General features: G+C 43.0%; 1 protein-coding gene across 2 annotated transcripts; it reads right to left on the bottom strand.

Moving 5' to 3' along the window:
• Positions 1–102: 102 nt before the first annotated feature.
• LOC106610072 (uncharacterized) lies at positions 103–19740 on the bottom strand. Of its 2 annotated transcripts, XM_082978191.1 has the most exons (7): positions 19263–19740; positions 18731–18861; positions 18367–18531; positions 12652–12813; positions 6170–6281; positions 5819–5946; positions 103–2501 (listed from the first exon to the last, which is right to left on the bottom strand). In XM_082978191.1, the coding sequence occupies exons 1-7, from the start codon at positions 19519–19521 to the stop codon at positions 1554–1556; spliced, it is 1905 nt and encodes a 634-aa protein (XP_082834317.1). In that variant the 5' UTR covers positions 19522–19740; the 3' UTR covers positions 103–1553. The 2 variants fall into 2 exon arrangements, with proteins under 2 accessions (XP_082834317.1, XP_014064687.2); XM_014209212.3 differs by lacking the exon at positions 103–2501 and having other exon boundaries at positions 2778–5946.
• Positions 19741–22549: the final 2809 nt, after the last annotated feature.

Genomic DNA, 22549 nt, shown 5'->3' on the forward strand with positions numbered 1-22549 from the left:
AAAGGGGAATATACAGTGCATTTCGACATTTTAGTCTTATTCTAAAATTGATTAAATTAATTATTTTCCTCAATCTACACACAATACCCTATAATGACAACGTGAAAATAGGTTTTTTGACATTTTTGCTAATTTATTACAAATAAAAAACAGATACCTTATGTACATAAGTATTCAGCCCCTTTGCTATGAGACTCGAAATTGAGCTCAGGTGCATCCGGTTTTCATTGATCATTATTGATATGTTTCTACAACTTTATTGGAGTCCACCTGTGGTAAATTCAATTGATCGGACATGATTTGGATTTGTCTATATAAGGTCCCACAGTTGACAGTGCATGTCAGAGCAAAAACCAAGCCATGAGGTCGAAGGAATTGTCCGAAGAGCTCCGAGAAAGGAATGTATCGAGGCACATATCTGGGGAAGTGTACCAAAATATTTTTGCAGCATTGAAAATCCCCCATTAACACAGTGGCCTCCATTATTTTTAAATGGAAGAAGTTTGGAACCACCAAGACTCTTCCTAGAGCTGGCCACCTGGCCAAACTAAGCAATCGGGGGAGAAGGGCCTTGGTCAGGGAGGTGACCAAGAACCAGATGGTCACACTAACAGAACTCCAGAGTTCCTCTGTGGAGATGGGATAAACTTCTAGAAGGACAACCATCTCTGCAGCACTCCACTAATCAGGACTTTATGGTGGACTGGCCAGACAGAAGCCACTCCTCAGTAAAAGGCACATGACAGCCCGCTTTGAGTTTGCCAAAAGGCACATAAAGATTCTCAGACCATGAGAAACAAGATTGAACTCTTTGGCCTGAATGCCAAGCGTCACGTCTGGAGGAAACCTGGCACCATCCCTACGGTGAAGCATGGTGGTGGCAGCATTATGCTGTGGGGATGTTTTTCAGAGGCAGGGACTGGGAGACTAGTCAGGATTGAGGGAAAGATGAACAGAGAAAAGTACAGAGAGATCCTTGATGAAATCCTGCTCCAGAGCGCTCAGGACCTCAGACTGGGGAAAAGGTTCACCATCCAACAGGACAACAACCCTAAGCACACAGCCAAGACAACGCAGGAGTGTCTTCAGGACAAGTCTTTGAATGTCCTTGAGTGGCCCAGCCAGAGCCCGAAATTGAACCCGATCATACATCTCTGGAGAGACCTGAAAATAGCTGTGCAGCGACGCCCACCATCCAACCTGACAGAGCTTGAGGGTCTGCAGAGAAGAATGGGGGAAAAACTCCCCAAATACAGGTGTGCCAAGCTTGTAACATCATACCCAAGAAGACTCGAGGCTGTAATCACTGCCAAAGGTGCTTCCATAATGTACTGAGTGAAGGGTCTGAATACTTTCCAAATGCACTGTATTTATATAGTGTTAGATTTCAATGACAGTGTGTCGGCTATGTCAGCACACCAAACAACCAATCAGTATTATGGGAGAACGTTAGCATACCCAGATGCTCAACTGAGGGACATAGTAATAAAAAATAAAAACTCTTAGCCCATGACACTTCACATGATAAGTATAATAGTTCAGCTAAAGAATTGCTACGATTTATCCCCATTGTGGGCACTCCTATGTCTGATGAGGTAACTCAGGAAGGAGAAGCTCTTGGAACATAGTTTACACTTGAAGGGCCTCTCCTTGGTGTGAATGGTCTGGTGCTGCTTCACATACCTTGCCTCCGCAAAGCTCTTCCCACATGTGGGGCAGGCATACGGCTTGTCAGCATCTGTCCTATTGCTTGGCCTCTTACGTTGTGACCCTATGACACCAGAGGAGGTAGAAGCAGGAGCCACCACCGTCAGGTGGTTAGTCTTTGAGCTCCCTCCTTGACCTCTAGCCATTGTTTGGGTGTTGTTGGGATTGTGTGCTGTGTTATAGGTTAGGTGCCTCTCGTGGTGAACGCCCATCCTGACCCTGTCTGTATTGGTGAGGTAACCATGAGGTAACCGAGGAAGGCTAGACCCAGGTCCAGACCCAGGCCTTCTATGAACCCAGTCACCAGGCATTAGACGAGATCCTGAAGGAGAAGACAGACTTCCTGTTAGACTACCACCCGGGGTGTCTCCCACCACTCTCTGTGAAGGCTGAAGCCTAGAGTGACCTGCTCTGTTCATCATGGATACTGTGGTGTTTGAATCATAGGAACAGGAGGGTCCAGCTCTATCAGCCCCAGGCCCTGCTTCATCCCTGCACTGAGACTGTGAAGAGAAGGGTCTGGGCTGCAGACTGGATCCCTGACTGGAGCCTCGGTCTCTCTGATGACCACCAGGACTGAGGTTGTTCAGTCCACCTATCCACTGGTTGTGTTCTGTGTAGTGGTGGAATCTCTGCCCCTCGTGGGTCGGTCCTAGTTCCGAATCGGGACGGAATAACGATGGCTCCTGATCCAGGGTCTTAGTCCAGGGCCAGGGTTTGTGACCAGCCTCTTCAGAGGTCCACTCTCTCCTGCCAGCAACACCGGATATCAGCAGGTCCTCATGGACTGCAGACTAAACACAAATTTTACAAAAGAGCATATAAAAGGTTCATATAAGAAACTCTGGTGTACACACAGAAACATGACATATTATAAAATGTTAACCCACAGTCAAGCCCATCTCTAACACTGTGATTCAAGTACCTAACAATATGGAGCCATTGGAGTTTATTATTTAAAAAAAATTCCATATGTGTTGATTCAACAATTAAGTATAATGTTTTGGTTCGACTGAAATAAGGGAAACTCAGTCCCTGCAATGATACACAAAAAAACAAGCCAGTCAGCACAGAGTCAATTTTGTATTTAATTTCAACTAAAATGGTAATACACTTACATAATGTAAAGTACAGTACTTTTTATTAAAGAAAACAATAAGTTGGGCTGTGGTGGTCATGACAAAATCAGTAGGGCAGTGGTGGTCATGACATTCTGTCAGCTGGTTATTGTCATGCAAGACAGTCAGTCTCACGTAATTGACCAGTAATTAACATAAACACGTTGAGCATCTCCAGGCCTCCATGCATACAAGCTGCTGATGAACTTTGGAACATCTACATTTAAAGATATCATCAATTAATTGAATATACACCATCACAATAAAGCCATGATTTATTTTAGGCCAGTCTAAAGATACATGATATGAAGAAAATGTATTTCAGAAGAATAGAATATGAGTTTCCCTACTGTACACTGTCAAAAATACATCATTTTATGGCTATGCGCCGTGCTGTAGGCTTGTTCATTTAGCAGACAAGATATCCTTAAGTCCCATGCCATTATTTTATATTATATGATTTTATAGTAAGAAGATTATAATTGAACTTAAAATAGAAATTATATTTTTCCCATTCCAGAGGAGTGCGCATATGAAGTGTCTATGTTGAGCGTAAAAGTCATAATTTGAAACAGGTCCTATATGCTAGATTTTCAGTAATTTGGCCATTTTAGTTGTGAATGATACAAACCTTAGAATGCCTTAGAAATCAAAATATATATGGGCTGCATGATGCGACAATAGGCTATTGGCGATTTTGAGAAAACTTCAAAGAAAAGCTTGTGCTCTGTTCCTTGTCTCAGGCTGCACATGCTGTTCCCTCCAGCTCTCATCAAATGACCATTATTTCACCAGACTATTCTCAATTTAATCGTAAATAATATGTAAAATTAGTTTAGATCTAGAATGGCCCATTATCAAATTGGCAGAAACATGGGCAAGAGAAAAAAAATACATATCATCCGTATCGAATAGCGAATCGCCGCTTCGTCCCATATCGGGTAAACTACGGTTATGTCGCGGCGCAACATGTGATAGATATTCCGCCCAAACTCTGTATGCCATGGGCACTCCAACCCTGTTCCTGCAGCTACCGAGTGCTTCATTTGGGAAACTAAGTGAAATCTGTAAGAGAACATCGATAGTAACATGTTTTCACACCGAAACTGTATACGGTATTTCATTAAACTGTTGACAGCGCCTCTCTCTGCGCGCTGAAGAATGTCATGAAGGAAAGCGGGGGAGGAGATGGAAGCACATGGTGGTGAGATATTCTGTAGCTAAAGGTAATGTGTCAGCCTATTAATTATGAAAAATATAAAATGTGCCCTATTACTAGGCAATTCAAAACAAAATACAAATTCACTATAATGTAGACTGAATTTGTTTTATTTAGGCTAGGCCAATTTTGTACCAAAGATATCTTAAATCCGTTTTTTATGAGCTTTTTTTCCACTCAGTTTTTTATTTGACCTTTATTTAACTAGGCAAGTAAGTTAAGAACAAATTCTTATTTTCAATGACGGCCTAGGAACAGTGGGTTAACTGCCTTGTTCAAGGGCAGAACGACAACCAATCAACCAATCACAGTGAGGTAAGTTTTAAAAGCACATACTGTTTTGATGATAAGTGCTTGTGATTTTCGATGACATTTGTGTTGATGTCAGAGAGTCTAGAAGGACGATAGAGCCCTGAGTACCAGGCCATTAGCGACCTGATGATCCGTTACCGAGTTGGGTACCACTAACACATGTCCAGAGTGCTTAAAAGGAGATTACCATGACTGGTCACATAGAATTTTATTGAGGTCATGACTCATGGATGCTGGATTACCGCAAAAGCCCTAGTAACAAGTAGAATAATGTTTCTCACTATGGTAACACTTGACCTTTTCTGTAAATCTGGTACCCTCACTTTAATAAAAAGAATGAGAATACTTTGGAAAAGGTTTAACATTACACACAGCTTCATTACTTTGTCAAGTAAACATGAATTAAGGCACTATCAGTTCCTCATTATAAAACACACGCATCAAACAACAGGACAATGTTGTCACTTCTCATCAGTGAAGCATTTTTATAGACCCCATCACACCAACCATATCATCTACTCTGCCTCATCATAGTAATTCTTTCCTCAGTTCCTCTGATCCAGTTCCCTACTACATCCAAAACAAACATAATTAACTACAAACTAACTAATACTACTCTACACTATACATGGGCCGTGTGCATTTTCTGCTGGTGTAACCTGAGGTAGCTTCTCTCTGAGAACCTCTTCTCGCAGTGCGTACAGGCGAACGGCCTCTCTCCCGTGTGGACATTCAGGTGCCTCTTCAGGCTGGACATGTGGGAAAAACTGACCCGGCACAGGTGGCAACCGAAAGGTTTCTCCCCTGTGTGGACCCTCTGGTGCCTCTTCAGGCTGGATAATTGGGAGAAATTGGCCCGGCACAGGTTGCAGCAGAAAGGTTTCTCCCCTGTGTGCATCCTCTGGTGGATCTCCACCTGTTGGGGGAAACTGAAGGCTTTCCCACAGAACGAACACGGGAATCGCTTCTCTTTGGCGCCACCACCTTTTCTGATTCCGTCTCCACTACTGTCATTTGTCAATGGGCTTGTGTTGCCATTTGGTGTTGAGGCACTGGCATTGTCTGAGGTCTGGTTTAACATTAGGAGAGTGTGAGGAGGATGAAGGCCAGGGAGTGTCTGTGTTGTCGCAGGGTCCATGTTCCAGTTGATAGATCCTATAGAAGGCAGGCTGAAGGCAGCACCTGTTAAGGGGTTAACCTGAGGCTCCATCAGTCTCTCTGAATCACAACTATAGGAGCAGGACGGAGCATCGCTAGCCGAGTCTGTATCTGTTCTCTCCCGACTCACACCAACACCACCCCGTCCCTGCAGACCAAATCTACGCCTTGCCCTGGTCTCAGCCAGTCTGTTGTCATGGAAACTAAGTTTGGCTGTTGTTTTATGTTCGACTGTCTGTTTCTGGTTGTGGTTAACAGTGTTGTTCCCCAGCCCAGAGTTGAGGACGCTGTCCCATCCACTGACCTCCACTATGTCGCCTCTGGCCCTGGCCAGCTCGGTGATGTCGTCTCCTCGACCCTTGGCTGCTCCGGTCTGGGAATCCAAGATGGCTGCCCAGTCTCCTCTTTTAACATCTTCCTTCAACCAATCACCTGAAGGAAGAGGTTACAAAATATACTTTAAAAAACATGGCAGGGAAAACCCTACATATGGAGTTTTTTTTGTCAATTACCTGGTCAAATTCATGCATTGTGTGTTTTTGTATGTAAACATAAGTTGTATTGATTTAATTTTCTGAAAGAATAATAGCCAGGCACATTACTATTCCCATTGAAGACATATTACTGTATGTAGGCTACTGTATTTCTCCCTTACCTTGCTCCCCCATCTTTAGTCCACTCAGCAGGTCAATGCTCTCTGGTCCGTCTTCTAAGGTCTCCTCTTTGACCAGCAGCAGATCAGGCTTCCCATCCTCCATGTCTACTGACTGTAAGAGATACAGAGTGAGAGGTTGTTGGATCAAGAAATCTCATATGAGCACCCTGCTATGCAGCATCGTCTGATTGGGCAATGAGAGATTGCTATGAGTACTATACAAACATGTTAGTTGATTTTATTACTTGATACTCTTTAATGGTTTAATAAATGAAAAGCATGGTCCCACACTTAAGACAAAATTAATCAAGACCATGGCCCGCATCCACACAGTGTCTCAGAGTAGAAGTTCTCCTACTCTAATGGGTAAAAATAAAAGCTATGCTTGAAGCATCTTTAGTCGTAAGAGTCCCATCTAGTCTACAGATATTTAGGAGACCTCATGAGCTGTCCTAACTATAGTTGAGTTACCAGCAAGTGTCTTGATAATAGAAAAGGTCAGCGAGTCAGTGGTTCCTGCACCATAGGCAATTACTTTGGAGTTGTTGAAAGAATGTGTTTATATTTGAATATGATCAACCCGTAAATGATGTAGACCTGCAACCTACCTGCAACAGTATCTCTTGCGGTTTTGACAATGATTTCACATTATATGCCTAAATTGTTTTAACCACTAGACTAATAAATAATCCCAATTTTTTTTAAAGATTATTTCAATAACTTATATTATGTTATTTTAGGTTATCCCTCTGGAGCGCAATATCACCTTGATAGACGTTGACAGTCTATCTTTAAAAAATATACTTAAATTGGGCATGCCTATAGGTTTGGAAATTGAAAGCATCTAGATAATGTTGCATAAAACATTTGAAAGGTCTATCAGTTTCACATGGTAAGGCCTATGTTAACTTTGATTATGTTGAATGAAAATTATAGACTGTTCAAACGTTTTATTCAACATTATCGGCAAGTTGGATTATGCCTACTGTGCCAAAGCGATTTAGAGTTGTTAAACGGTAGTGACGAATGTGTTGATATAACTGTAATAGCCCATTAACAAAATTCTGCTTTTAACAACCATCGGAATTGGTTACAAAAAAGGTTATGCATGCAAAAATATTAGGCAAGAATTAAGAGTAGGCAAAGTAAAATTATATGAAACATTTTACCATTGCAACATTTGATGGTTGTCTGAAGCATTCTATAGTCCAAAGCTGGCAATGCCTCATCGCGATGAGTTATTCCCCATAATTCTAATTCTTATGACCGAAAAGAGCTTCTGGACATCAGAACAGCGATCACTAACCTCAATTTGGATTAATATTTTTACTTCAATGAGTCAGAGGAGCAGGACCTACTTCTCACCCCGGACCAGGCCCTAATCCCAAAGACTCGGAAATGAAAAAGACTGCGCAAGAGAGGCCAACATGCAGGCGCCCTGACAAACTACGTCGGCGAGTACATAAACCACCTCTAACCTCCCTTCTATTGGCGAACATACAATCACTGAAAAACAAAATGGGCGAGCTCCATTTGAGACTATCCTATCAACGGCACCTGAAGAACTGTAATAACCTATGGTTCTCGGAGTCTTGGCTGAACATGAACATGGATAATATACATCTGGCAGCAGTAGGACAGAACGGCAGCATCCAGTAAGCTCAAGGGGGAGGTGTATGTCTCTTTGTTAACAACAGCTGGTGTGCGATCTCTAATATTAAGGAAGTCTCGAGGTTCTGCTCGCATGAGTTAGAATACTATATCTTCCATAGCTGTCTATTTACCACCCCAAACAGATGATGGGACTAAGACCACACTCAACGAGCTGTATAGGGCCATAAGCAAACAAGAAGATGCTCATCCAGAGGAGGTGCTCCTAGTGGACGGTGATTTTAATGCAGGAAAACTGATATCCGTTTTACCTAATTTCTACCAGCATGTCACCTGTGCAACTAGTGGCGAAAAAAAACTCTAGATCACCTTTACTCCACACACAGAGACGCATACTAAATGCCTTCTATGCTCGCTTCGAGGCAAGCAACACTGAACCATGCATGAGAGCACCAGCTGTTTAAGACAACTGTATGATCATACTCTCCGTAGCTGATGTGAGAGAACCTGTTTAAAGTTCTAACATTCACAAGGCCGCAGGGCCACACGGATTACCAGATGCGTACTCCGAGCATCCGCTGACCAGCTGGCAAGTGTCTTCACTGACATTTTCAACCTCTTCCTGACCCAGTCTGTAATACCTACATGTTTAAAGCAGACCACCATAGTCCCTGTGCCCAAGAACACCTAGGTAACCTGTCTAAATGACTATCGCCTCGTAGCACTCACATCTGTAGCCATGAAATGCTTTGAAAGGCTGGTCATTGCTCACATCAACACCATCACACCAGACACCATGGACCCACTCCAATTCGCATACCGACCCAACAGAGCCACAGATGACGCCATCTCTATTGAACTCCATACTGCCCTCTCCCACCTGGTCAAGAGGTGACAATGCTGTTCATTGACTACAGCTCAGCGTTTAACCCGATAGTGCCTTCAAAGCTCACCACTAAGCTTAGTCCCCTCCTGTACTCCCTGTTCATCGCGATTGTGTGGACGCGCACGATTCCAACACCATTAAGTTTGCTGACGACACGACAGTGGTAGGCCTGATCACCGACGACGATGAGACAGCCTACAGGGAGAAGGTCAGAGAAGTGGCAGTGTGGTGCTAGGACAACAACCTCTCCCTCAACATCAGCAAGGCAAAGGAGCTGATCATGGACTACAGGAAACGGAGGGCTGAGCACGCCCCCATTCACATCGACCGGACTGTAGTGGAGTGGATCGAGTTCTACAAGTTCTACAGTGTCCACATCACTAAGGACCTATCATGGTCTACACACACACCAACACAGTCGTGAAGAGGGCACGACAATGCCTCTTCCCCCTCAGGAGGCTGAAAAGATTTGGCATGGGCCCTCAGATCCTCAAAAGGTTCTACAGCTGCACCATTGAGAGCATCTTGACTGGCTGCATCACCGCTTGGTATGGCAACTGCTTAGCATCCAACCGCAAAGCGCTACAGAGGGTAATGCATACAATCCAGTACCTCACTGGGGTCAAGCTCCCTGCCATCCAGAACCTTTATACCAGGCGGTGTCAGAGGAAGGCCCTAAAAATTGTCAAAGACCCCAGCCACCGAAGTCATAGACTGTTCTCTCTGCTACCGCAGGGCAAGCGGTACCGATGCACCAAGTCTGGAATAGGGCTGTTGCAGTGACCTTACCGCCACACCGGCAGTCACAAGTCATGAAGGCAGTCAAATTCCGCGTCACCATTTAGTCACGGTAATTAGGCTTCTCCAAGCTCTGATGCTGCTGATGGTCATTAGTAGCCTACCAAACCTGCTAACTTCCTGGTACTCAGCACTCTATTGTCCCTCTAATCACTCTGGCATCAATGCAAATGTAATCGAAAATCTAATCAAACACTTCATGAGCTCATGTTGCGTAACATTTCAATGGCTATGAAATTGCGCAATAAAATAGAGTGATGGCCTCTTAAAAAAAAAAGGAGGATCCCATCAGATTTCTATAGGCTAGGCCTACTATATTTATTTCTCAACTTTCCTAATATTAAGCAAATATTAAGCTCATTGCTTATCTTTACAACAGGAGTATAGCCTACCTGGCTGGCATGAAAATGAACCACGGGAAAAGCATCCTCCATTCGCTATTTAAGTGCAGAGATTAAATGTATTTTTTCCCGCTGACCCTGTTTCGAGACAGGTGCATGATAATGGTCCATTCTAAATCAAAACAAATTTCACACATATATTTACATTTTACATTTTAGTCATTTAGCAGACGCTCTTATCCAGAGCGACTTACAGTAGTGAATGCATACATTTCATACAATTATATACATTTTTTTTTTTCTGTGCTGGCCCCCCGTGGGAATCAAACCCACAACCCTGGTGTTGCAAACACCATGCTCTACCAACTGAGCTACAGGGAAGGCTATATATATTATTTAGTATATGTAAAGATAAAATTAAATCAAGAATAGTCTGATGGGTGACTATTAACTTATCACTTGTGAATTATATATTATCACTTGCTCAGCACAAGGCAAGAAAAAAATACTTGAAATGTTTTTATTTTTTTTATCATAATCGCACACCTCATGTAGCCTAGCCCATAGGCCTGCTTGATAATGTTTGTATCACAACTACAAAGTGGCCAAATAACTTCTTAAAATTAAGCACATTAATCCATTTCACAAGGGGTGCAGAGCCTAACTGGCATACATAAGCAGTGTGTGAGTGTCAAGTTTGGGAAAGATCATTTTCACCATGAAAATGCACCTTTATAATAACAGTATTCCATGCACAATTGCATTTGTGATAATGGTGTTTTCCCGCTAATGAAATATTTGCGCTTATAGCCTACTGCCGTGTGCGCATTGCTGCACTTATAATGTGAACAAATAGCCTAATAGTTTATCAACATTTTAAGCTAAACATTCTGATCTGTTGCATCAGCCGCATTGCGTAAAAAAGTTTTTTTGATGCTAGTGGTTGTATTAATTTGTGATCTATTGCATCCCACAACTGTCCCAGACTATGTTTGGAATATTTATTTCTCACACAGAATATAATAGGCCAACTTTTGTACTATGGGGGATAGTAGATTGACATAGGCTAGTGCTTTTGCTGCTCGTTAGGCCGACTCATCTTGTTGGCTGACGAAAAGTAAATGTGGACAGTTCTTCCAATATCTTCAATGTGCACCATGGAATTGGATAAGGACGTGCGCAGTTGCGTACCCGATGTGTCTGCCTTCACTTGTAGCCTGTGAGAAAGACCAGATCACGTGATGGAGAGCCGTGTGAGTGAGAAGTGCTACAGAGCATGCAGCAATCAAGGTGAAGGGCTGCAAAAGGCATGGATTGTTTTTAGGGTGCATTATGGCCACACAAAGGGGATGCCGCCGGGAAATTCGAGGCATTATCAAGTGCTTCTCAAATTGTGAATGAGAGACTGATGAAGTGTGTACAGCCTGCGCAAAAAAAAACAAAGCAGAGCTCATGCCTTTCAAGCGACAAAAAAAAAATCATCATTAGAGTCGCATCATGCAGCCTTACAATGTATTACAAATCAAAACATATAGACCAACGTTTGTAGAACAACTAAAGATAGATTAATAACTCTAAATTAAGAATATAGGAGTAATTATTTATTTGTTAACAACTCAACACAGAATAGCCGCATGTGCACTCCCTCAAATCATTTGGAAAAAATATCCTTTCTATTTTATTCAGCTTTGTTCAATTGGATTCTTCATACTATAAAATAATGCCACGGAATTCTAAGCAAATCTTGTCTGCTAAATTAACTAGTGTAGCCCACAGCCGTATGGCATATCCAGATCAGGACCTAACATAAGGACATGCTATTCTGTTCTTCTGAAATAGACTACATTTTCTTCATATCATGCTTCTTTAGACCTGTCTAAAATAAATAATGGATTTATTGTGAAGGTGTAGGCTATAATTACATGGACTTGTTAGACTTTTTAAAATGTAGATGTTCCAAAGGTCAACATCAGTGGCTTTTAGGCAGGAGTGTGGAAGCCAGGAGATGCTAAATGTGTTTATGTTAATTAACGGTCAATTACCATGAGACCGACAGATATTTGCTTGACAATCATCAGCTGACAACATTTCGTGACCGCCACAGCCCTAGTCTGGAACCAACAGGACCCTGAACAGCTTCTATCCCCAAGCCATAAGACTGATAAATAGTGAGTTAAAATAGTTAACCAAATAGCTACCCGGACTATCTTCATTGACCTTTTTGCACTAACTTTTTTTGACTCGTCACATACGCTGCTGTTTATTATCTGTCCTGTTGACTAGTCACTTTATTCCTAGTTATATGTACATATCTACCTCAATTATCCTAGTACTGGTACCCCGTGTATCGTTACTCATTGTGTATTTATTATTCTGTTATTATTTTTCTATTATTTCTCTATTTTCTTTCTCACTGCATTGTTGGGAAGGCCTCGTAACAATGTCAATGAGCGCCATCACTATCTTTCCTTTACGGTAACTCAAACTCTCATGATTACCAGCTGAGAAACTTTTATGAGTGGATTTTACTCCTGGCTCAGTTTGTCTGAGCAGTGTCTTAACATCATCCTAAAACATATTCTGAGCTCAGTTTTTTGCTGTTGTCTTAAAACAGGTTATAACCAAATTCCTGTGACCTTTTCTGAGACACTTTGTGGATACGGCCCCAGGGTAGTCTCAGTGTAGAAGTGCTGATCGAGGATCAGGTCCCCATCTGTCTATATTGTCTTATTCATCATGGTCTAAAAGGCTAAACTGATCCTAGTTCAGCACTCCAACTCAGAGAGGCTTTGTGGATCCAAGCTCTGACCTAATACCATTCAGACAGTAGTTTACAGTGGGCTCACCTCAGTGAGACTATGTGTGGTCCTGTGCTGCTCAGCTGGTTCCTCTGTGGGTTCAGGAGGAGGTGTAGTCTGGTTGTCATCCATGACCATGGTCCCCTCAGTGTTCCCCAGACCCTCCTCACACCCCTCCTCCTTCACCAGCAGCACCTCTGGACCCTCATCCTGGAATAGACATGTGATCCAGATTACACAGACATACACTCGCTCCGGTACGTACACACAGATAATAAACACACTTTCAACATGGAGTGTTTACCCATCCCCACTACATGAGTCCTATACTGTAGTTATAGAATGACTTCATTGTTGGTGGACATAAATATGACGTTGTGGGTAAAAAAGTCAGCTACAATAAGTCAAAAGTCACCATCAGACAAACCTGACTTAACTATTTTGACGTGTACAGTAGGTGTTTGTTAGTGTGTAGGTATATTTAGTAAGTGTATAATGGTTATAAAGCACTGTCGGGTGTATGCAGAATAGGGTGAGATCAGGTGTGATGTATACTAAAGAGAGTCTCAATGAAAGTCTTGGAATGAAAAGTCTGAGTTTTAAATACACAATTTATAAACCACACATACGTCTCAACTAAAAACTGCATGAACTTGATAAACTGCATTCATTTACTCATAAAAAATAAAGTAGTTGAATAGAAGTAATGATACAGGCATTTGTGAACATCATATAGCCTACACATATAGCCTACACAGTAGAAACACAATATGAACATCTTAAAGAACAATCTGACCTTAATGGCCATGTACTCTTATCTCCACCTGGCACAGCGAGAAAAGGACTGGCCACCCCTCAGAGCCTGGTTCCTCTCTAGGTTTCTTCCTAGGTTCCTGCCTTTCTAGGGAGTTTTTCCTAGCCACCGTGCTTCTACATCTGCATTGTTTACTGTTTGGGGTTTTAGGCTGGACGTCTGGAAAGCACTTTATGACATTTGCTGATGTAAAAAGAGCTTTATAAATACATTAAATTTTTATTTGATGTAACAGACTTTTTAGTGTTAATATATTTGTATTTAACCTTTATTTAACTAGGCAAGTCAGTTAAGAACAAATTCTTATTTACAATGACGGCCTAACCCGGACGATGCTGGGCCAATTGTGCGCCGCACTATGGGACTCCCAATCACGGCCGGTTGTGCTACAGCCTGGAATTGAACCAGGGTCTGTAGTGACGCCTCTAGCGCTGAGATGCAGTGCCTTAGACCGATGTGTCTTAGACCGCTGCCTTATATATCACACAATGTCTGGATGCAATATTTTGCTCAGGAATATTCAACACTGAAATCTGTTACTCTCATTAATCCAAATGCATCTGTGGATCTTTTCTGTTGACAACAATGAAAATTAATATGTATTTAATGATTGGAATGGTTACAAATCGTGTTACATATTGCTTAACATGTCAGTTACATATTGCAATATAATTTTGAGATACTATATCGATATTTGACTCCAATTACCAATTTATTTAAAAAAAAGTTTTATTATTAGTACTTTTTTGCTACTGTAGGTAGCGTTAGCTGGTGCTAGCCGGCCATACCTGCGAAAAACCTCAGGTATTTTTTATCCTATAGCTTGTTCTCCATCTTCTTTTCAAATAGTGAGACAACATGTTTTCAGCACTTTTATTTCCCAGATTTATAAAAACTAGTTTTCTCACGCTCTCTCCTCTCTCTGCAGCAGACATATAATGAGCAATATGTTTGGAACATCAAATCGCAATATCGAATCGGAATACATATACAATTGTGAGAAACGTAGAAATATTGCATCGGAACCTAACTATTGTGATAATATTTTATCATGAGGTCCCTGGCAAATTCCAGCCTTACTGTCTATGTAATAGAGTGGAATGTTTTTTCTGCTGGTGTATCCTGAGGTAGCTCCTCTCCCAGAAACTCTTCCTGCAGTGCGTACAGGTGATGGGCTTTAGCAAGCTACATGATCTTCTGTCGAGGGAGGAGCTGGTTTTCAGAGTGTATATTTATTAATTCTGAATACATTTGTTCCTTTTCTATTATCTCTCTTTTCTTTCTCTGCATTGTTGGGAAGGGCCGTAAGTAAGCATTTCACTGTCAGTCCACACCTTCGGAAAGTATTCAGACCTCTTGACTTTTTCCACATTTTCTTACGTTACAGCCTTATTCTAAAATTGATCAAATTATTTTTCCCCCTCAATCTACACACAATACCCCAAAATGACAAAGCAAAAAAGTTTTGCACATTTATTAAATAAAATATATAATGAAATATCACATTTAAATAAGTATTCAGACCCTTCACTCACTACTTTGTTGAAGCACCTTTGGCAGTGATTACAGCCTCGAGTCTTCTTGGGTACGACACTACAGGCTTGGCACACCTGTATTTGGGAAGTTTCTCCCATTCTTCTCTGGAGATCCTCTCAAGCTCTGTCAGGTTGGTTGGGGAGCGTTTCTGCACAGCTATTTTCAGGTCTCTCCAGAGATGTTCGATCGGGTTCAAGTCCGGGCTCTGGCTGGGCCACTCAAGGACATTCAGAGACTTGTCCCGAAGCCACTCCTGCTTTGTCTTGGCTGTGTGCTTAGGGTCGTTGTCTTGTTGGAAGGTGAACCTTCGCCCCAGTCTGAGGTGCTAAGCACTCTGGAGCAGGTTTTCACCAAGGATCTTTCTGTACTTTGCTCCGTTCATCTTTCCCTTGATCCTGACTAGTCTCCCAGTCCCTGCTGCTGAAAAACATCCCCACAGCATGATGCTGCCACCACCATGCTTCACCATAGGGATGATACCAGGTTTCCTCCAGATGTGACGCTTGGCATTCAGGCCAAAGAGTTCAATCTTGGATTCATCAGACGAGAGAATCTTGTTTCTCATGGCCTGAGTGTCCTTTAGGTGCCTTTTGTCAAACTCCAAGCGGGCTGGCATGTGCCTTTTACTGAGGAGTGGCTTCCGTCTGGCCCCTCTACCATAAAGGCCTGATTGGTGGAGTGCTGCAGAGATGGTTGTCCTTCTGGAAGTTTATCCCATCTCGACAGAGGAACTCTGGAGCTCTGTCAAAGTGACCATTGGGTTCTTGGTCACCTCTCTGACCAAGGCCCTTCTCTGCCGATTGCTCAGTTTTGCCGGGCGGCCAGCTCTAGGAAGAATCTTAGTGGTTCCAAACTTCTTCTATTTAAGAATGATCAGGGCCACTGTGTTCTTGGGGACATTCAATGCTGCAGAAATTTTTTTGGTACCCTTCCCCAGATCTGTGCCTCGACACAATCCTGTCTCGGAGCTCTACGGACAATTCCTTCGAACTCATGGCTTGGTTTTTGCTCTGACATGCACTGTCAACTGTGGGACCTTATATAGACGTGTGTGCCTTTCCAAATCATGTCCAATCAATTGAATTTACCACAGGTGGACGCCAATCAAGTTGTAGAAATGGCTCAAGGATAATCGATTGAAACAGGATGCACCTGAGCTCAATTTCGAGTCTCATAGCAAAGGGTCTGAATACTTATGTAAATAAGGTATTTCAGTTATGTTTTTTTATTAGCAAAAATGTATAAAAACCAGTTTTTGCTTTTTCATTATGGGGTATTGTGTGTAGATTGATGAAGAAAAACTATTTAATCAATTTTAAAATAAGGCTAACGTAACAAAATGTGGAAAAAGTCAAGGGGTCTGAATACTTTCCGAAGGCACTGTATATGCATGAAACGTACATTATGGGAAACTTGTCTCACATTCAGTCATAGTTAGTAGAATAATGAATGGATTTGCAAAATCTTGGCACTGTCAACTTTTAGAAGGTTAGTAGGAACATGTATAATTTAAACCACCTAAATATATTCACATTCACTGAACATTTTGTATTTGAAACTCAAACAAAACAAAGAAACATTCATTTCCCAACTGTTTTTTTTCTATAATCCTAAGGGCTCTTTATCATTTTCCATACTTTATATTCTAATGCATCCAACATTATGCATGAGATTTGTTAGCTGCAATTTGAGAACTCATCTGGTTTAGAAATCAAACTCTGGTTTTCTTATTGCAAAGCACATTGTACAACTGTTTTTAGAGAAGATTGTACTGCAAGGTATGCTATATGATTTGGCTAATATGCATATATGCAGCCAACATTTTTACACCTCCATTCATGACACACACATCTTTCTATCTACATGCTTTTATTTGGGTTTCTATGGAGCATTTATGATGATTAAATGTTTATTTAAGTTTGCAGCTAGTTACTTGAAATGAGACAAAACATGATTTAAAAAATTGAATTCACTGACAAAAAGCTAATGAAACATAAATTTACATTTGCAGTAGCTGACTAGGCTAGTCAAAATAACATTGGCTAGCTTTCAATAAATTGGCTAAATTGTAAACGGCGTTCTCTCTACATAAAATCAAGACAATTCATGTTGCATGCTGCATATTTCCAGTGCACTTAAACAGATATTTATCTTATTTCAGTCTTTGGGAGTTAGCTATATCTGTTCCTCTTCATCAGACAGCAGCTTGCGTTTTCACAAGAGGCAGTATTTACGTCGTAGATAGAAGCAGTCCATTGGCTGCCTTCATCACAAGGTGTTTGTGCTGGAGTTCTGATTGGTTCAAAATTAAGCAGTTTAGAAAATTTGCCCAACAGAATTTTGGAATATACTTTTTATGAGAAAATGTGCAAGAATTGAAGGTACCAACACATGTAATAGTCATCATAAGAATGTTTTACTGTCATCTACAAAAATCAGCTCCTCCCTCGACAGGGATCAATCAACTTAATGTTTTTCGGCCCTCCACCTAGTCTCTATCTTGTGTGGACCTTCATGTGCCTCTTCAGATGGTGCTGGTGGGAGAACCTCTTATCACATTGGGGGCAGCTGTAGGGTTTCTCCCCTGTGTGGACCCTTTGGTGCCTCTTCAGGTCACAAGCCTGAGCAAAGCGTTTGTGACACTGTGTACAGCTGAAGGGTTTCTCTCCTGTGTGGACCCTCTGGTGGATCTCCACCTTCTGGGGGCAGCTGAAGCCTTTGTTACAGAACATGCAGAGGAACCGTTTCTCTTTACTATTGCCTGATGCTGCTCCCCCTCCCTGAGCTCTAGCCCTGTCGTTTGAGTTCGATACCTGATCGAAAAGGATGTGGCCGTGAGAATCGGAAGGCCCAATCGACGTGGACACTGGGTCGCGATCCCTGAGCGAGTGTAAAGGGGAGTGGGTTGCGACATTCGGATTTGTCTCTGAGCTTTCCCTGTAATCTAAGAAACCTCTGCTCTGTGAGAGTCCGTATCCTAGGTGACTATCTGCATTCCATGTGAGAGGAACCTCACACTCCACTTTCACTTCATCTACAACCAAACCCTCCCCTTGCTTATCTAGGCATCCTTCAGAGTATACACTACTACTACTGTACCGGTTCCAGTCCCCTCTAGATAGATTAGTCTGTGTCTCTAAACCCAAGGATATGTTGCCAGGGTCCATCTCTGTAGTGTAAGAACAAGATGGATCATGTAACGCGTCACCTGAGTCCCGTTGGGACTGAACCGTCCTCGGGCTCGGATTACCGTAAAGTAAATACTCTGAGCCAGGAGCAGGATCAGATCCTGTGTGACAGACCAGTCTCCCTTGGCCTGATCTGTGGTCAGATCCTGTGTCTAGCCTTTGTGTTTCAGTTAAAGTCTCTGTGTCTGTTTCTGTCTTGAGAACGGCGTTCAGCGTTCCACTGACCTCCATGATGTTGCGTCGGGTCCTGGGCTGCGCTGGAGCGGTGGTGGGGTCCTCCGTGGGTACAGCGGGTGCTCCAGTCTGGATGTCTCTGCTGTGCCGTTGAATTTCCTCTCCTTCAGAACTCTCCTGCTTGACCCCAGGACCTGCAGCCTCTGCATCTGTAGACTGACACAAGAAGAGAGGAGGTTATTACTGGTACATGAGTTGAATTGTATAACAGCATCTTAGGAAAGTCTTACAAGTTCCCCTATGGCAGATGTACATGTAAGCAAGTGAATAGCTGAGGGGAGCCTTTCTGAAATAAACGGGCCAAATTTAATTTACAAAGTAAATGTAATTTTTTATGCAACACTATTACACTAACCTCTATCACAATAACATGCTGGGTTGAAGTTCCACTCCCCTCATCAACAGTGATTGGTTGATCATCTTGCCATGTATTGTGTCCCGCTGGCTTCACAAAGCTCCTGTGGCCTCCAGTGAGATGTCCTTCACCTGAGAGTGAATTGGGGGGGGGGTTGTTACATTAGCTACTGTCAATGCTCAACGCTATATTGTACACTATTGACAGTTTTGACACTGTCTAGAATTGGTAAGGATGTAAGGTAACACTTAGCATAACTAGTTGATATACTTTTTATTGATCAATGTATTATGTTCCATGCAACATATTGCGTTCGTTTAATGCAGTAAATTAATCTGGCTAGAATTTTATATTGTTTCTTTGTTCAAGATAGCTAAGTAATCTGGTGAATTATTGCATACTATCCAAAAACTGACCAAGACCCAATTCCAGTTAACACATAACACATGTGCAGAGGGGAACGGGGCGACAGGCACTGAGTTATATATGGATGGCGTTAGGCCGCGCAGCCTCAGCCTTCTGCAAAATGTACCTCTTGCCATTCCTCTGTATCGGTCGAGGATCTTGACACTACTTGGACGACTGGAGGTGACGCGCTCTCGTGCCACCTTCAGTTCCAGTAGCTGTAGTTTCCTCCGCAATGCTCTGTTTTCTTTCTGGCTTTGAGTAATTTCCAAACGAAACACTGCATAGTCGTCGTCTACGAGTTTACAGATATCTGCTACGGCTGCATTTGCTAGCACCTCCATGATGGAGGCTATTTGAGTGTGAAAAACCATACAGTTAGCCATTGTTAGCAGCTAACTAGCGTTATCTAAAAAACGTCTATCAACCAAGTCCTGTCTCCAACGCGAATTAAAGACTACATGGGGTAAGTATGTGATGCTGTGCAGTTAAATAAGTCACATTTTGAGTTCCATGTTGTCAATACACGTCTTAATATCAACAATAAAAACGCTAATGTGTAAATTCTTCTTGGTCACTGTTCATTTCCGTTTACACTGAAGAGAAACGATGTTATTGGGTGGCGTCATAGCTCAAAGGGTGTGGCTAAATGAGAAGGGAATGCGCGCTGTTCTTTGAATTACGGTACTGCTGCTTGTGTTACACATCAAATCTCCTTCTTTAAGGTTTTATGGCAAACTACACCTATTGTGGTGTATTGCCTCCACTTACTGTACGGGGTATTGAAACAAAATATTCCATTGTGGGAAGGGGGGGGGGGTTAAACCGAGATCACACAACAGTAGCACATTAAAATATCATTCCACTCCTTCAGTCACAGTTTAAATCCCATCCCTAAACAGGCTCAGGTGCCTGTGAGGATGGAGCATTAAGTCGTCAGGATTCCTTGTAATGCTGTCAAATCCCTGAGTCCCAAAAAACATGCTGAAGCAGTTAAGAGAGTGGTAGAGTAAGGTCGCTACAGGGTGAGGGATCCTGAGAGGATTTCTGTGAGTACGCAGAAACTAATAGAGAGTGATGGAAAGAATATTTACATTTACATTTAAGTCATTTAGCAGACGCTCTTATCCAGAGCGACTTACAAATTGGTGCATTCACCTTATGATATCCAGTGGAACAACCACTTTACAATAGTGCATCTAAATCTTTTAAGGGGGGGGGGGGGGGGGTTAGAAGGATTACTTTATCCTATCCTAGGTATTCCTTAAAGAGGTGGGGTTTCAGGTGTCTCCGGAAGGTGGTGATTGACTCCGCTGTCCTGGCGTCGTGAGGGAGCTTGTTCCACCATTGGGGTGCCAGAGCAGCTTACAGTTTTGACTGGGCTGAGCGGGAACTGTGCTTCCTCAGAGGTAGGGGGGCCAGCAGGCCAGAGGTGGATGAACGCAGTGCCCTTGTTTGGGTGTAGGGCCTGATCAGAGCCTGAAGGTATGGAGGTGCCGTTCCCTTCACAGCTCCGTAGGCAATCACCATGGTCTTGTAGCGGATGCGAGCTTCAACTGGAAGCCAGTGGAGAGAGCGGAGGAGCGGGGTGACGTGAGAGAACTTGGGAAGGTTGAACACCAGACGGGCTGCGGCGTTCTGGATGAGTTGTAGGGGTTTAATGGCACAGGCAGGGAGCCCAGCCAACAGCGAGTTGCAGTAATCCAGACGGGAGATGACAAGTGCCTGGATTAGGACCTGCGCCGCTTCCTGTGTGAGGCAGGGTCGTACTCTGCGAATGTTGTAGAGCATGAACCTACAGGATCGGGTCACCGCCTTGATGTTAGTGGAGAACGACAGGGTGTTGTCCAGGATCACGCCAAGGTTCTTAGCACTCTGGGAGGAGGACACAAGGGAGTTGTCAACCGTGATGGCGAGATCATGGAACGGGCAGTCCTTCCCCGGGAGGAAGAGCAGCTCCGTCTTGCCGAGGTTCAGCTTGAGGTGGTGATCCGTCATCCACACTGATATGTCTGACAGACATGCAGAGATGCGATTCGCCGCCTGGTTATCAGAAGGGGGAAAGGAGAAGATTAATTGTGTGTCGTCTGCATAGCAATGATAGGAGAGACCATGTGAGGATATGACAGAGCCAAGTGACTTGGTGTATAGCGAGAATAGGAGAGGGCCTAGAACAGAGCCCTGGGGGACACCAGTGGTGAGAGCGCATGGTGCGGAGACAGATTCTCGCCACGCCACCTGGTAGGAGCGACCTGTCAGGTAGGACGCAATCCAAGCGTGGGCCGCGCCGGAGATGCCCAACTCGGAGAGGGTGGAGAGGAGGATCTGATGGTTCACAGTATCAAAGGCAGCAGATAGGTCTAGAAGGATGAGAGCAGAGGAGAGAGAGTTAGCTTTAGCAGTGCGGAGAGCCTCCGTGACACAGAGAAGAGCAGTCTCAGTTGAATGCCCAGTCTTGAAACCTGACTGATTAGGATCAAGAAGCTCATTCTGAGAGAGATAGCAGGAGAGCTGGCCAAGGACGGCACGTTCAAGAGTTTTGGAGAGAAAAGAAAGAAGGGATACTGGTCTGTAGTTGTTGACATCGGAGGGATCGAGTGTAGGTTTTTTCAGAAGGGGTGCAACTCTCGCTCTCTTGAAGACGGAAGGGACGTAGCCAGCGGTCAAGTGAAGGTGAAGTCAATATGTGCTTCAGTAAGGTAGGTTTCTTGGCATTCATTGCTATGGTTGTCAATTGTACTGCAGAAATGGATCGAAAGTCGCCGAAAATAGAGGTTGTGGTGGCAGCGGCAGAGAAATACTTGGGATTGCAAGGTTTTACTGCAGAACAGTTGCAGGAGGTGTTGAGTGGTAGTGCTCTGTCCTCCCAGACTGTTAGATGTAGCTAGCTTGATAGTTACAACAAGGCGATCTGTTGCTTGCTAGCAGGAGCAGATTGCTTAAACGCCCCTTTCCTGGAATGACATGCTAGCGATACAGCTATCAGTTTATTCTAGGTAACAGTTTAAGACGACAGAATCTATAGGACACGTACTGTAAATCTAATACAGTCGTCAAGGCAGGACCCACTAATTTCATTCCTACTGACAAATAAGAAATGCCACATTATCCCTGTCAATAGTAGGATGATTGCAGAGCAGCCTGCCTCAGACAGTCAGGATGTTCATTTTCTAGTTCACAAACAAACTACTAATTCATTCTTGTCTCTCACTTTTGTCTCACATGATCTATTCAGCTCTCCTGTGTCCTGTTCCAAGAGATCAACCAAGTGCTATTCACCAGTGGTGTAGTACTTAAGTAAAAAAAAACTTGAAAGTATTTCTTGTCGTTTTTTTGGGGTATCTGTACTTTAATATTTATATTTTTTAGAACTTTAACTTTACTACATTCCTAAAGAAAATTATATACTTTTTA

This window comes from Salmo salar, chromosome 08 (genome assembly GCF_965601325.2).
Source record: "Salmo salar chromosome 08, fSalSal1, whole genome shotgun sequence".
In the NCBI taxonomy this organism is placed as follows: domain Eukaryota; kingdom Metazoa; phylum Chordata; class Actinopteri; order Salmoniformes; family Salmonidae; genus Salmo; species Salmo salar.

What these genes read in the sequence shown, in the direction of transcription:
- LOC106610072 (XM_082978191.1), bottom strand. Translation starts at nt 19,521, where the DNA reads ATGGCTAACTGTATGGTTTTTCACACTCAAATAGCCTCCATCATGGAG. An exon ending in CCACACATAGTCTCACTGAG is followed by an intron (nt 6,282 to 12,651) that starts GTGAGCCCACTG and finishes TATCTCTTACAG; the next exon opens with TCAGTAGACATGGAGGATGG. An exon ending in ACTAAAGATGGGGGAGCAAG is followed by an intron (nt 5,947 to 6,169) that starts GTAAGGGAGAAA and finishes CTCTTCCTTCAG; the next exon opens with GTGATTGGTTGAAGGAAGAT.